General features: G+C 44.6%; 1 protein-coding gene across 7 annotated transcripts in view; it reads right to left on the bottom strand.

Moving 5' to 3' along the window:
• MTRES1 (mitochondrial transcription rescue factor 1) overlaps positions 1-14093 on the bottom strand; it is a 24900-nt gene extending 10807 nt beyond the window's left edge. For 2 of the 7 annotated variants that reach the window (XM_043592043.1, XM_043592047.1), the window contains exons 1-3: positions 14003-14093; positions 4369-4847; positions 2692-2764 (exon numbers count right to left, since the gene is read on the bottom strand). In XM_043592043.1, the coding sequence (XP_043447978.1) occupies positions 2692-2764; positions 4369-4835 (540 nt within the window). In that variant the 5' untranslated portion in view covers positions 4836-4847; positions 14003-14093. The other 5 variants (XM_043592042.1, XM_043592044.1, XM_043592045.1 and 2 more) reach the window with 5 other exon arrangements.
• Positions 14094-14111: the final 18 nt, after the last annotated feature.

The raw sequence follows: 14111 nt of genomic DNA, 5'->3' as shown, positions 1-14111 counted from the left end.
ATTGAAAATAAATGACCATTGGGGCGCCTGGGTGGCTCAGTCGGTTAAGCATCAGATTCTTGATCTCTGCTCAGGTCATGATCTCACAGTTTGTGGGTTCGAGCCCTGCATTGGACTCTGTGCTGACGGCATGGAGCCTGCTTGGGATTCTGTCTTTCTCTGTGCCTCTTATCTGCTTGTGCTGTATCTCAAAATAAATCTAAAAAACTTAAAAATAAATAAATAACCATTGGGGCGCTTGGGTGGCTCAGTCGGTTGGGCGTCCGACTCTTGATTTCCACTCAGGTCAGGATCTTGCAGTTTGTGGGATCAAACCCCACGTCAGGCTCTGTGCTGGCAGTGTGGAGCCTGCTCTGGATTCTGTCTCTCCCTCTCTCTGCCCCTCCCCTGCTCGCATGTGCTCTCAAAATAAAAAAAAATTAAAAAATTAAAAAAAAAAAAGACCATTTGGCCCAACTGTATGGACATTTAAAATCAACGTCCAGAAATACAAGGCTTGAGAACTCTGCTTTACATTTTTCAGCATAACTTTATTTCATTAAAATTCACTTTTTAGTAACATGCACGTGACACAAAATATACAAAGTATAAAAGGATACACAGAGAAAAAGACAACCCTTATTGTGTACCCCTTCACAGATATACTGTGCGTAATGTCTGCCCCTTAAAAGAGCAGGCTCGTGTGTGGCTGAGCAGCAGATCCCTTTGGTAGCTTACTTCTAAGGCAGAGAAAAGGGAAGGAATATTTCTCAGGGAGAGAATGAGTTTAGGAAGGCTTCAATCACCATAGTCCGGCTCTAAACACCCTTTGTTTAAGTCAACAGGGACCCAGCAGCACCTCCAGTACTCTGGGCCCCACCTGGTTTGCAGCTAACAGAAAAGGTTTGCTCAGCTACAGGCAGCCAGCTTTATAGATGCAGCATCAGAAAACTGCCTGACCCTTCAAGGCCAGCAGCCAGGCACAGCCCCATGCAGCAGGTCATGGTAAGGGAGGTGTCCTTTATTCTCTGCAACGGCCAGTCCTTTCTAATGTGGGAGACAGCACAGCAGACATAAAGCAAAAGCGGATGGGATTACGGGCTGTTCCAAATATCTACATTTCAAATCTCCCCTTAGCTGCAGTTACTATGGCTACAGGCCTCCTAGTAACAAGGCAGCCCGAGTGCTAACACTGGCCCCTTCCCTCTGCTGACCCTCAGGAGAAATCTGGAAGGCAGCCGAGAAAACAGAACACCCAAGGCAGAATGAAGAAGCAGCAATTAGACTGTAGTTAATACTATCTCAAAGCAGGGGGAGAAAAATAGACTTGGGGCATTTGTAAATGAGGCCCTGGTACAGAGGTGCGGAGAACCAAGACCAGGTCTTAGGAACGCTGTGGCTGAGGGGAGGGGGCAGGGCTTCAACCAGGAAAAAGCAATTATGGGACAAGAGCCTAATCTCCAGATGCATGTCTGGAGTGCCTGATTTCCTGAAGCTCACAGAGCAATGACTGACATGCCGAACCTGCCGGGTCAGGTGCCATCAGAGATCTCGGACCTTGTGACCTGGCAGCTGAGACAGGCACTGTCCATTCAGCCGTAAGAACCTGTATGATCCCTGAGAACAAGGTCTCTGAAGAAAGCCTCGGTGCTCACCCAGGTCCATGGCCAACAGCTCACACCCTCCCTTGTCGCAGGGCAAAAGGATGTAGCTCAGGTCCCCCAGCCCCAGGGGGTTCTGAAACATGAAACAAGCCTAATAGTAACCTACAAAAGTGTGTGTACCTTCCCTGGAACATTAGTTCCCTAGATACTAAGAGTTAGATTATGTCTGCCAATGCCTCATATGTCAGTGTCTTCCAAACTTTTTAAGGGTCTCTGTCATACACTTTTTGATTGTGTTTTGTTGACTCTAACTATCGTATTATTTTCCCAATCAGGAAAGTGATATATACTTGTAAAAAATTCAGAAACTAAAAAGAATGAAGAAAATATAACCCATAATGCCCCAGAGATAAATACTAGTAATATTGATATTTTAATTCCAGATATATGTAAAATGTAACTTTTTACAAAAATATGTAACTTTCACAGTATATTGTAACAACACTGGATACTGGAAATACATTTTCTTGTAACTGACTTCTTTCACGTAACAACAGTATTGAAGTTCCATAGTATAATGGTTAGCACTCTAGACTCTGAACAATAGTATTGATGTGGGGCTGTCAGAAAACTGGGAGTCTGGGTTTTGACAGCCGCTGTGCACACAGAGCAGGGCACCCAGCAAGTGCTGGCGGGTAACTGCCGAAATGAACAAAATTCCACATCTGCAGAAGTCCCGTAGTCCAGAGTTACCTCTACGTGGGCCAACTGTTCTTTTTAGCCTATAACGATTTTATGGGACTAATGACTTGGAAGTTTAACTAATGGATTCTTGCCAATTCTGATAATGGTGTGTCTTAAAATTTTAAAGACGAAGGGAAAGATTCATCTTGAAGTCACTTAGGCTGCAAAAGAACAGGTAGTTTGTGTGAAGTTGGCTCGTGAGTCTCACTAGCGTGATCAGGCCCACAGGGAATCGCAGAGAGGGTAACACAGACACACACAGGAGACGCTGAAACCCCAAGTAAGGAGCCTGAGGGGAAACTAGGGAGGCACTGAGTACTGGCAGAGCAACAGACAAAAATATCTGGCTGTCATAATATCTCACCGTTCTGCTTTTCTTCCATAATTTTTCCCCATTCAGCCTGAGTTCGCCTTTGTAGAACGCATCTTCCACTTTGCTTTAAAAAAAACACACACACACAAAAACAACAAAAAAAACCAAATGCTTTGAAATAGAAATATATTCAAAACAATTATAGAGGTCTGAGAAAAACATCTGCCATTAATGTTTTATTCTGATAGTCACCAGCCTCTTTACAAAAGTCTCCGTTCTGGGTGCTGGGAAAATGAAAGTCAACTGCTCCCGTATGTACACACCACAGCGAGATCAAGGGGTTCTCCTGAATAGACGCCCACGTATGCTCGCACATTAGCACAGATACGCTCGCATCATCGGCAGGTAATCAGAACTCTGACGGGGCTCTGCGAGGGCCGGGCACTACCTCACCGGACTTCTGCAAAGCAGGAGCACCTGTGATTCACGACCACCAAAGGGCTCTGCGAGACAAACCAGGCACGACACGAATGTTGGGGCTATTAAAAAATCCTCTGCTCGTCCGCGCTGAGGTTGGGGAAATTCCAATCCAGCAGCTGCGGTCTGTCTTAATCACCAGGGCAACCGGACCAGGAGCCGGTGCCGACAAAAATCAGTGCCATTTTCTCTTGCTGCTCTGACTCCAGGGGAGTTATATCTGGGTGGGTTTCTGCTTCATGATAACAGCACCAGCTACTACTCTGGGGAAGAGAGAGAGGATCCCTTACAAGTTTGCCAGATTTTAGAGAATATTCAGTAAATCCCGACAAGGGTCCCTATGGGATTGGTCACCCTTGTAAGTCCTTAAACTTCATGTATTAAAAAATTAAACCATGCCATTAAATTAGGTCACACAGGTATAAATTACACATGGAGACCTTTCTGAATATATTATCCATACCGTGATTCTTACCTTGTATGCAGTATGCACACAATGAGTGCTAAAGGAATGAATGAACAATGAGAGTCACTATTCTTATAGAATTAGTCTAGCAGAGAGAACAAGAATACTAGAGAAATCGTGAAAGTTACACTTACTATCTCTGGGCACTATATGTGAACACACACAGTACTTTCTTCATAATAGCTAACATATATTGAGTCCCCACCATGTGTTAGGCACTGTTAAAATGCTTTAGATGGAGGAGAGAGATACTCATTTAATCCTAGCAACCAACTTCTAAGGTGTTATTTTACATTATACAGATGAGAAAACTGACACTTAGAGAATTTAAGTAACTTGCCCAAGGTCACACAGCAAACCAGGATTGAAACCCCAGTAGTCTAGCTGCGGAGCCTGCATTCTTAACCACCACATTCTCCTGCTTCTGTTGCTTCTAAAAGGGACCTTCTCACACTGTGGCATTTGTGAAACCCATGTACGGCTTCTTCTTACTATCCACACCTAACATGGTCATTACTTCCCTCCTCAAGAAGTAATCAGTGGTTCACCTTAGAGTCAACTGTGTCTTAGTTCAGGGAGAGGTGGCACCTGGGATGTGCAGGCAGTCACTTGACTCCTCTGGAAATCAGTTTTCTCACCTGTAGAATGAAGTAACCGAACAGGTTCCTGGAAGGTCCTTTCCTAACTGTGGTTCCTCCTCACCATAAGGGCTGAGTGGCTGGAAACGGTTCATTAACATAACAAAAAGACAAAGGATTTTGTAATAAAACGCGAATCGTACTTACTTTCTTCCAACATCTAGGCCTGTCTTTAGGATAACATCGTACCGAAAAGACTGCACTACTTTCTCCAGGTCTTTATAGTCTCTGACCACACTAGGGTCGTCCTCCAGCTCCTCCTCCCGCTCACTCATCTCGCCGTGGCTCTCCTCATCAGAGTCCTCTTCAGCTGCGGCTTTCTGCAGAGTCTTTTCAGTGGATTTTTTAGAGCCTATGTTACTTTTGAGTCTTATGGAAAATGGGAAAATATATTCTGGGGATATGAAAAGCCTGGGGAGTCTCCGTGAGAAAACGTTATGGAAAAATGTTTTACAATTTGATGTGTTTAACTTGGTACTAGAAAAATATAAGTATCGATTCCAGGAAGCACAGAGTTTGTACGAAGGTGTCCCTTGTAGTGCTCCCCAGAGTCCAATCCAGGCATCTGGCTTTCTCAAAACGCTGGCAGGCAATCTGACACTAGTCATAGCCATGGCGCATAGAACCTGAAACAGACGATAATTCAGTTTTATTTCACGAGTGCAGCGTCCTGGCATTCTTACAACACAAACCATACATACCATGAACACTTAATACCCAGCACTATACTTAGGCTCCCCTACAAAAGACCATATTGGTCTGCACGTACTGAGGGCCACGCACTGCACCGTGGTGAGTCTTCTAGCTGTGCTTACCTCACAGGGTGCTCGTGAGGGTGGAACTGGATACTGTGTGTGAAAACACTGCTTCTCTTCTCCATCCCCCAAATTAACTTGGATACTTATTGCTACTGAAAAAATATTAACAATAGTTCTTAATGATATTAAAAAAAGAAAAGATCTCATGGTGCCTGGGTGGCTCAGTCAGTTAAGCTTCTGACTTTGGCTTGGGAAGTTCATGAGCTCGAGTCCCACATCAGGCTCTGAGCTGACAGCACAGAGCCTGGAGCCTATTTCGAGTTCTGTGTCTCCCTCTCTCTCTGTCCCTCCCCTGCTCACACTCTGTCTCTCTCTCTCTAAAATAAAAATAAAACATTAAAAAACTTGTATCCACCAAGTTAATATTAAGAAAAAGAAAAGGTCTCACGGAGAGAAAAAGTATTTATTGGCATACGTTACATCTCTACAATAATGACTTTGCTAAGGAAAGACACCAGGTCATGACTTCACAAAACCCAGAGTGAATCTCAGCTTTGTTTCAACCTCCAACCCTACCGAATCAGAGGTAGGAATGAGCAAATTGGACAGATCTGCATTTTACCTCCTTTTACATCTTCCTCCTACGGTTTAACGGAGGCATCAGCTAGCAGAGAAGGAAGGGGCCTAGAGACCCACAAAGTAGGTAATTGTTTCCTGAGGCACCGAGGTGCTGACATGCCAGAGAGTAGTCAATTCCTGTATGACTCCAAAGACAGCAGAAACCATCTCATTATGATGGTAACAAACCTTCCCAAGTACATCAAGATGGTTTTAGAGACCATGACTTAGTAATTTGAGAAGGGTTGCCATATGGTCAATATTCCCATACCTTAAGTCTGAGAATGACTTTCCATGGTGCCAACGCTATACTTTCAGACAGATTTCTTTGATGATGGTTTGAAGGATTTTTCCTTCCTACTTTCCATTCATCACAAAACTGACAACAGCAATTACCTGTAAACCCACTCAAAACCACATAGCTAGCTACTTCCAAGTTGTATTTGTTAACATTTTGGGCCTTATTTTTGTTGGCATGAATGAGGCAGACAACACAAGCTCAAGTCTGTATCTCACTGTTCTTGGGACCCCAATCTGAGTCTTAACTGAGAAGTAAAGCAGGCATAAATTAAGGGTTGTTTTTCAACACAACTAGAATTTGAAATAATTTTTTTAAGCTTTTTTTTTTTTTTTTAAGAGAGCACATCTGCACATGTAAAGGGGAGGGGCAGAGAGAGAGAGAGAGAGAGAGAGTGAGTCCCAACCAGCCTCAGCATTATCAACTCAGAGCCCGATGCGGGGCTCGAACTCATGAACCGCGAGATCATGACCTGACCAGAAATCAAGGGTCGGAAACTTAGCTGACCGAGCCACCCCGAGGTGCCCCTGAAATAATTTTTAAATGCTATAAAAATCTAGAGTACTCTAAAATACTGACTGGAAACTATTTGAAGCACCTTAAAGAGAAACATTGAGAAAAATCATTTTATACACATTTTATCTAATTTAGTAGAGAATCAATAATAACAATGCATAGAAAAAGCCTTAAGTTTTCTAGAAGCAGGGATAAAGAAAGAAAATAGTATATTTCAGTAGTTCCTAAACTTTGTATTTCATGGATTGCTACAATAAAAAATTAAGAGGTGCCTGGCTAGCTCAGTCAGTGGAGCATTTGACTCTTGATCTCCAGTTGTGTGTTTGAGCCCCACGTTGGGTATAGAGATTATTTAAAAATAAAATCTTTAAAAAAAAATTTTTTTTTTTTTTTTTAGTGTTTATTTATTTTTGAGACAGAGACAGAGCATGAACGGGGGAGGGTCAGAGAGAGAGGGAGACACAGAATCTGAAGCAGGCTCCAGGCTCTGAGCTGTCAGCACAGAGCCCGACGCGGGGCTCGAACCCACAGACCGCGAGATCATGACCTGAGCCGAAGTCGGACGCTTAACCGACTGAGCCACCAAGGCGCCCCTAAAAATAAAATCTTAAAAAAAATTTTAAGTTACCTAATGGTGGACTTTTTATTTTTCCAAATAAAGATATTTTTTAAGGTAGTAATTGCTACTCTTATACCATAATTTAAGAGAAAGATTTCAATGATTATATATGAAACATATTTTCATGGCAGAAAATTTGAAAAAAATATAAAGAAAATTCAAACCACCTGAATCCACTCTATGACAATCACTGTTAACATTTTAACATATATTCCTTACAGTGTAAAATGTTAAGAAAAGTAATTCTCTCATACGCAGGGCCTTTCATACCTTCCCACCCACCAAAAACACACAGGAAGGTTAACCTTAAGTAGCCAGAGCTCTCTATCAGCCTCAGAAATTCTATGTTGAGCCTAAGTGGTAGACTTGTTAGAATTTATTCAGGTGATGTCCAAGTTATGGGCCAAACAGCCCTGGCTGAAATCACCAGTAACTGTTGGGCCTAGACCAGATCAGTTAATAAGATGCTCTTGTAATACAGAAGATGAAGATTGGCATTAATGATGATAATTTGCTTATCTTTAGGTATTTTTCAAACTGTGGGCCATGAGCCATTATTAATTTTTACTTTTTAAGAACACTGAAGAGTACAGAAAATATTACAGCACATCACATAGTAAATACTGCTTTATGAAACTTCCATTACAATTACACATACATATATAAGAATATATACACACACACTGGGTCATCATGTAAAATGTATTTACTGTAGATAATAATAATAATAAAAAGTCAGGGGCACCTGGGTGGCTCAGTCGGTTAAGTGTCTGACTCTTCATTTCAGCTCAGGTCATGATCTCAAGGTTTGTGGGTTTGAGCCCCGCATTGGGCTCCATGCTGGCAGTAAGGAGCCTGCTTGGGATTCTCTCTCTGCCCCACCCCGGCTCTCTCCCTCTCTCTCAAAATAAAAAAATAAAAACTTTAATTGTTTTTTAATGTTTATTTTTGAGAAAGAGAGAGCGCGTGCGTGAGAGAGGGAGGGAGGGAGGGGCAAAGAGAGAGGGAGACACAGAACCCAAAGCAGGATCCAGGCTCTGAGCTGTCAGCACAGAGCCTGACGTGGGGCTCAAACTCACGAGCCATGAGATCATGACCTGAGCCAAAGTCGAATGCCCAACCGACTGAGCCACTCAGGTGCCCCAATACAAACTTAAAAAAAAGTTTGGGGTGCCTGGGTGGCTCAATTAAGCATCAGGTCATGATCTCATAGTTTGTGAATTTGAGCCCCTAGTCAGGCTCCAAGTTGATAGTGAGGAGCTTGTCTGGGATTCTCTCTCCTCCTCTCTCTGCCCCTCACCTGCTCATGCTTCTCTTGAAATAAATAAATAAACGTTAAAAAAAAATTGAAAACACTGATCTAAGTGACTTTAGCAAAGTGTTTTTCGCTATTAGGTATAATGCCAAAGGCCATATGTATGCCTGGAAGCTGAGAACCCACCTGTCCGTTCCCCTCAATTAACAATACCCCCAGAGCCATAGGGTTTGCAGAAATGGAAAGGGCACCCTCTCAGGGATAACTTTGTGCAGAGTCCTCATTTTACATATGAGTACAAATGAGACTCGGGACAATTTAACAATCCACTAAATCATATAGCTAGTAAACAATCCAGTCAGGATTCCAACGACAAGTCTTGACACTCACTGTTTACTATGGGTCAGGCGCTCCTCTATTAACTCATTTATTCCTTCCAACAAGCCCATCTCAGTTATAGGGTCAGACAAATACTTAGTGGATTCAAACCCAGGCTCCCTGGCTAAGTCAAGGGTCCATGCTGAACTGCCTGTCTTCTGACTCTAAGTCCACTGTTCTTTCTGCTACGCCATGACATTTATTGTCTCGTTTTCTCTTGAACAAAAACCAACTTTCACCAACTGCAATACTAGAGAGAATGAATAGTTTCAGGAGCAGAGGAGTGGTAGGAACTGTCACCCCGACTTAGGAGAAATCCTCAGGGGTGCCTGGCTGACTTGAGTGGTGGAGAGTGTGACTTGATCTCATGGTTGAGTTTGAGCCCCACGTTTGGTGTACAGATTACTTAAAAATAGAATCTTAAAAAGAAGAAGAAGAAGAAGAAGAAGAGGAGGAGGAGGAGGAAGAAGAAGAAATCCTAAGAGGAGACATCCTCAGGGAGGGAAGTCCTGTCTGTCAGTCCCTGGACTCCTACATTTCCCTGCTGAAGCCCCACCTTTATATCATACTGTTGTGTCTTGTGAGGAATGCCTGGATAGGATATTGCTCTTTGTATATATCAAAATAGATCGCATTTACCTACACTAGGAAACTTTTACTAGCACAAAACAACAATTTTAAGATTGTATTCACATGGAAATACAATAAACATAACCAAAATGTCAAGCCAAGTATTACCTTCGTGTTTATTAGCTACTACTCCCTCTTTGTGATCTGCTTATTCTCTAGCATGCAAATAGTCAGTAAATGCTGGAAGTTTAGATAAAATTTATGAACATAAGGGGCACCTAGGTGGCTCAGTCAGTTGAGCATCTGATTCTTGATCTCAGCTCAGTTCTTAATCTCAGGATTCTAAATTTAAGCCCTGTGTTAGGCTTCACGCTAAGCACAGAGCCTACTTAAAAAAAAAAAAAAACAAAAAAACAAAAAAACAAAAAAACTATGGGGGCCCTTGGGTGGCTCAATGGTTTAAGCATCCGACTTAGGCTCAGGTCATGATCTCGTGGTTCGTGAGTTTGAGTCCCATGTCAGGCTCTGTGCTGACAGCCCCAGAGCCTGGAGCCTGCTTCGGATTCTGTGTCTCCCTCTCTCTCTGCCCCTTCCCTGCTCTCTCTCAAAAATAAACATTTAAAAAACATTTAAAAAAAAGATTAAACAAATTATGAACATAAAATTGAGAAAACACATTAACCTAATTTTTGCTGGAGATGATGACCATTTGTAGCAATGGACACCCAGGGCCACGGGGTAGAGCCTGAGAACCCAAGTTCTATCACAGAGCTGATCACTGGTCAGAGGAGGAGTAATGGAGCAGAGTGCTAACCAGGCCCCAACCCCTCTTCGACCAGAGCAGCAGTGCTGGAAAATACTGAGGTTCCTTGTATTTCACTTGGAGAAAGGATTCTACTAATGGGAAAAAAAAAATATGTCCTTTTAGCATGGCTTCCCCCCTCTTCCAGGCTCCACACAAGAGCCACTCTCCCTCTCCACCCTTCCCCTTCCCTTTTCCAAATTCATGTTGCACCAATGCTATGTGTCTTTGTACTGTTTTTATCTTCTAAGCTCTATGGGTAGTGACAGGGCAAGAATTGTGTCTCATTCCTCACTCCCATCCCCATTAGCTTGGCACACACAAACACCAGTGAATACTTGCAGACTCATTTTCTAGAAATGAAAGGAGCATCCTGCCCATTATCACATCCACCCTACATTCACTCATTTGCCTGTATATGCTAGGTAGCCAGCTAGGCTAGGCTTGGGGATAGGGGATAAAACACAGCCCTTGCCCTCAAGGAACTGCTATTCAAGGGGAATGTGGGCAAATTGGCTGTCAGAGAACTTAAGTGAAAGCTAAGGTCCAAAGGAGGCGGGACCCTATACAGGCTAATGCCTGGAGCAGGGATGCCTGTGAAGAGTTCTAGCTGCAAAGGTCGCCTGAAACAGAACTTGGGGGGAACAGCAAGTTACAACCGTAATTTTTCGCTTTCTAATGGACCATTCTCATCAGCATGCTGTTACTTCTCTCACTAAAAAGCCAACCAACCTTCTCTTAATGCCACTAACTCCCAGCTACAACTTTTGTTCATCTTTATAACAAAACTCAAAAGGGTTGTCTATGCTCTCCTCAACGCCTCTCATTTTCTAAATCCAAAAGGTCATTTATGAGCCCTCCTCTTGTCTGACCTCTCAGCACATCTGAAACCAGTGATCACTCCCTTCTTCTTCACTTGGCTTCCGGGACACCTTGCTCTTGGTACTCCTCCTGGTGTACCCTCCCTGCTGTCCTCCCTTCTCCCAGACATCTTAATGTTGGTGGGCCCCTGGGCTCAATCTTTGGCCTGCATCTCTTCTACGTGATTCATCAGTTTTGACAAATGCGTATCAAGACACCAAACATTTCCATGGTTTTAAATACCGCCTATATGCCAACTACTCCCCAGTCTACATCCCCATTCCAGATCTTTCTCCAAAACTCCAGACATGTATGTCTGTGCAGAAAAGATTTAATATAGCAGGCCTGAGACCACTATCCTTAGAAAGGCCTGCTTACAAGGTGGGCCCCTGGCTGGCATCTGGAAACTTGGGATTTCAGGACTCTCACCACTCTCAGAACTGGCAGGAGTAGCTCACCACTGTAAACTGTTTGTACAATTTCTTTTTTTTTTTTTTTAACGTTTATTTTTGAGACAGAGAGAGACAGAGCATGAAGAGGGGAGGGGCAGAGAGAGAGGGAGACACAGAATCTGAAACAGGCTCCAGGCTCCGAGCTGTCAGCACAGAGCCCGACGCGGGGCTCGAACTCACAGACCGTGAGATCGTGACCTGAGCCAAAGTTGGACGCTTAACCGACCAAGCCACCCAGGCGCCCCTGTTTGTACAATTTCTTATGATGAACACCTGCTTTCCTTCTGGGAGTCTTGAATTTTGTGTACATGCTAGGCAGAGAGTGCCTATATGACAAAAGCCAATAAACACCCTGGGCAAAGTCCCTAACGAGCTTCCCTGATAGATAGTATTTCACATGTCACGGTTTGTTGCTGGGGATTTAAGCCTGTCCTATTGAGTCCACTGGGAGAGGACTCTTAAAGGACTGCACCTGGTTTCCTACAGATTTTGTCCCGTGCATCTTCTCCCTTTGCTACTGTGCTTTGTATCTTTCTGCTGTGATAAACCCTAGCCCTGACCCAGAGCCAAGTCCTATTGAATCTTCCTAGTGAATTAGTGAACCTAGGGGTGGTCTTGGGATATTGACACAATAGCCAAACGCTTATTTGACATCCCTGTTACTTTGGGCGTGTAACAGGTATCTCAAGCTATACTGGTCCCAAAACAAACTCTTGACACGTCACCAACCCCAAATCTGTTTCACCTGTAGCCTTCCCCATGTCAGTAAATGATAACTCCACCCTTGTAGGTGCTGAGAACAAAAGCTTCCGGTAATTCTTGATTCTCCCTCATACCCATATCCAATATGCCAAGAGGTTATTATGTTGGCTGTATCTTCAAAACACGGTCCGTATCCCATCACCTCTCACCACTTCCACTGCTTCATCACCAGGGATACTACAAAGGCTCCAGTAGAGTCTATTTTCCACAGACCAGTCATTCTTCCAAAAATAATTTATACTTTATCACTCCTACAAAAGCACGGAGAAGAGGAAGGTCCCTACTGTAGCTAACAGGCTCCATGTGATCTCGTTCCTCCGTTCCCTCTCTGACCTCATCTCTTGCCACTCTTACCTTTGCTCTCTCAGCTCCAGCCACACGGACCTTCCTGATGCTTCTCACATACAACAGGGACATTTCTGGTTAAGGTCTCTGTCCCAGCTGCACCCAGAACTCTTACCCCACACACCTGCATAGATAACTTATTTTCTTAAACTTTTTTTTTTTTAATGTTTATTCATTTTTGAGAAAGGAAGACAGACAGAACATGAGTGAGGGAGGGGCAGAGAGAGGCAGACAAGAATCCGAAGTAGGCTCCAAGCTCTGGCACAGAGCCTGATGTGGGGCTCGAACCCATGGACAGTGAGTTCATGACCTGAGCTGAAATAGGATGCTTAACTGATTGAGCCACCCAGGCACCTCTCTTCAACTCTTAACTCCAATGTCACCTCAATGCTGTCTACTCATTCCAATTCTATTTAATAAGCTTTTTGCCCTCCCAATCATCCCTTACTCTGCTCTACTTTTCTCCTCTATAGCACGTATCACCTACCATATCATACATAATTTACTGGGTGTTTCTTTCTCTTTTTTCCTTTTTTTGGACTGTTTCCCCTAATAGAATATAAACTCTACCAGGGTAGAAATCTTCACCTGAATTTGTTTGCCTCTGCTGAATCCTAAGGGCCTCAGAAGAGTGCCTGGAACATGGTGGGTGTGCTTAATTAGCCACCGTGGAACGAAAGTAGATCAGGAGAACTGGAGCATCAGAATGAACCCAGAAAAGATCCCACAAAGTTGGGGCTCGATTGAAGTGCAAAAGGCTAGATTTCGAAAGACCCTGCCCATAGAAGTTTGGAATTGACCCAGAGAGCATGTGAACCATAGAAAGATCTTAAGCAGGGAAGTGACCCGATAGAAGTACATTTCAAAAGATTATTATTATTATTATTTTGCTAATCACGTGGACGTGAGTTGCGAGGATGAAAACGGCAGGTATCCCGGAGGTTTGTGGTGAGATCTTCAGGAGAGATATAAGATACGTGAATTAGACGAAGGCAGTAAGAAATCAACGTCTGGGAGAGAGGCAACGTTACCCTTGACCTGCGGGACACTGGGAATCACTCCACGTTCTGAGCCTGTTCACTACTCCATTAAGAACCTGTCCTAACTGCTTTGCGGTCTACTGCAACTGCAAATCCTCCCTTCTCCTGGAGGCCTCAGACTGAGCACCGAAACGGGGTCGGGTTCCCCCGCATACTCCCCACCCCCGCGGGCTGCGCACCTTCCCGGGTCCTCAAGGTCAAAGGAAACTGGACACCTGCGTCCTCGAGCTCCGGGTCTGCGTTTGAAGCCAGCAGTAGCGGCCGGGCCCAAAGGCGGCGTGCCTCGGCGCGCCGAGTGCCCACGACCCCGCAACCCCCGGGTCCACGGGGCGTCCTGAGGCTGGCCGGGCCGGGGCAGGCAGGACGCGGCAGACTCACGCGGAGTCCTGGCAGGAGCCAAGGCTGGGCAGAGGCGTTCGCCGCGCCCCTACTTCACGAGTGCGCGCCAGGAAGCAACAGAGTGGGCGCCAGGCGGGGCCACAGCACGCCCGACAGGGGCGCAGTTACCTGCAAGTCAAGGGAGCTCCTCCCCCCGTCGATCCCTCCCCGCGGCCTTGCGGACGGGGCCTCCAGGCCCCGCCCTGCCTTGCCCCGCCCCTTCCGTCAGCGCCGCCGC

Source organism: Prionailurus bengalensis, chromosome B2, assembly GCF_016509475.1.
Source record: "Prionailurus bengalensis isolate Pbe53 chromosome B2, Fcat_Pben_1.1_paternal_pri, whole genome shotgun sequence".
In the NCBI taxonomy this organism is placed as follows: Eukaryota; Metazoa; Chordata; class Mammalia; order Carnivora; family Felidae; genus Prionailurus; species Prionailurus bengalensis.
The sequence above is the reverse complement of the archived record's forward strand: the minus strand, read 5'-3'. Positions and strand labels throughout refer to the sequence as shown.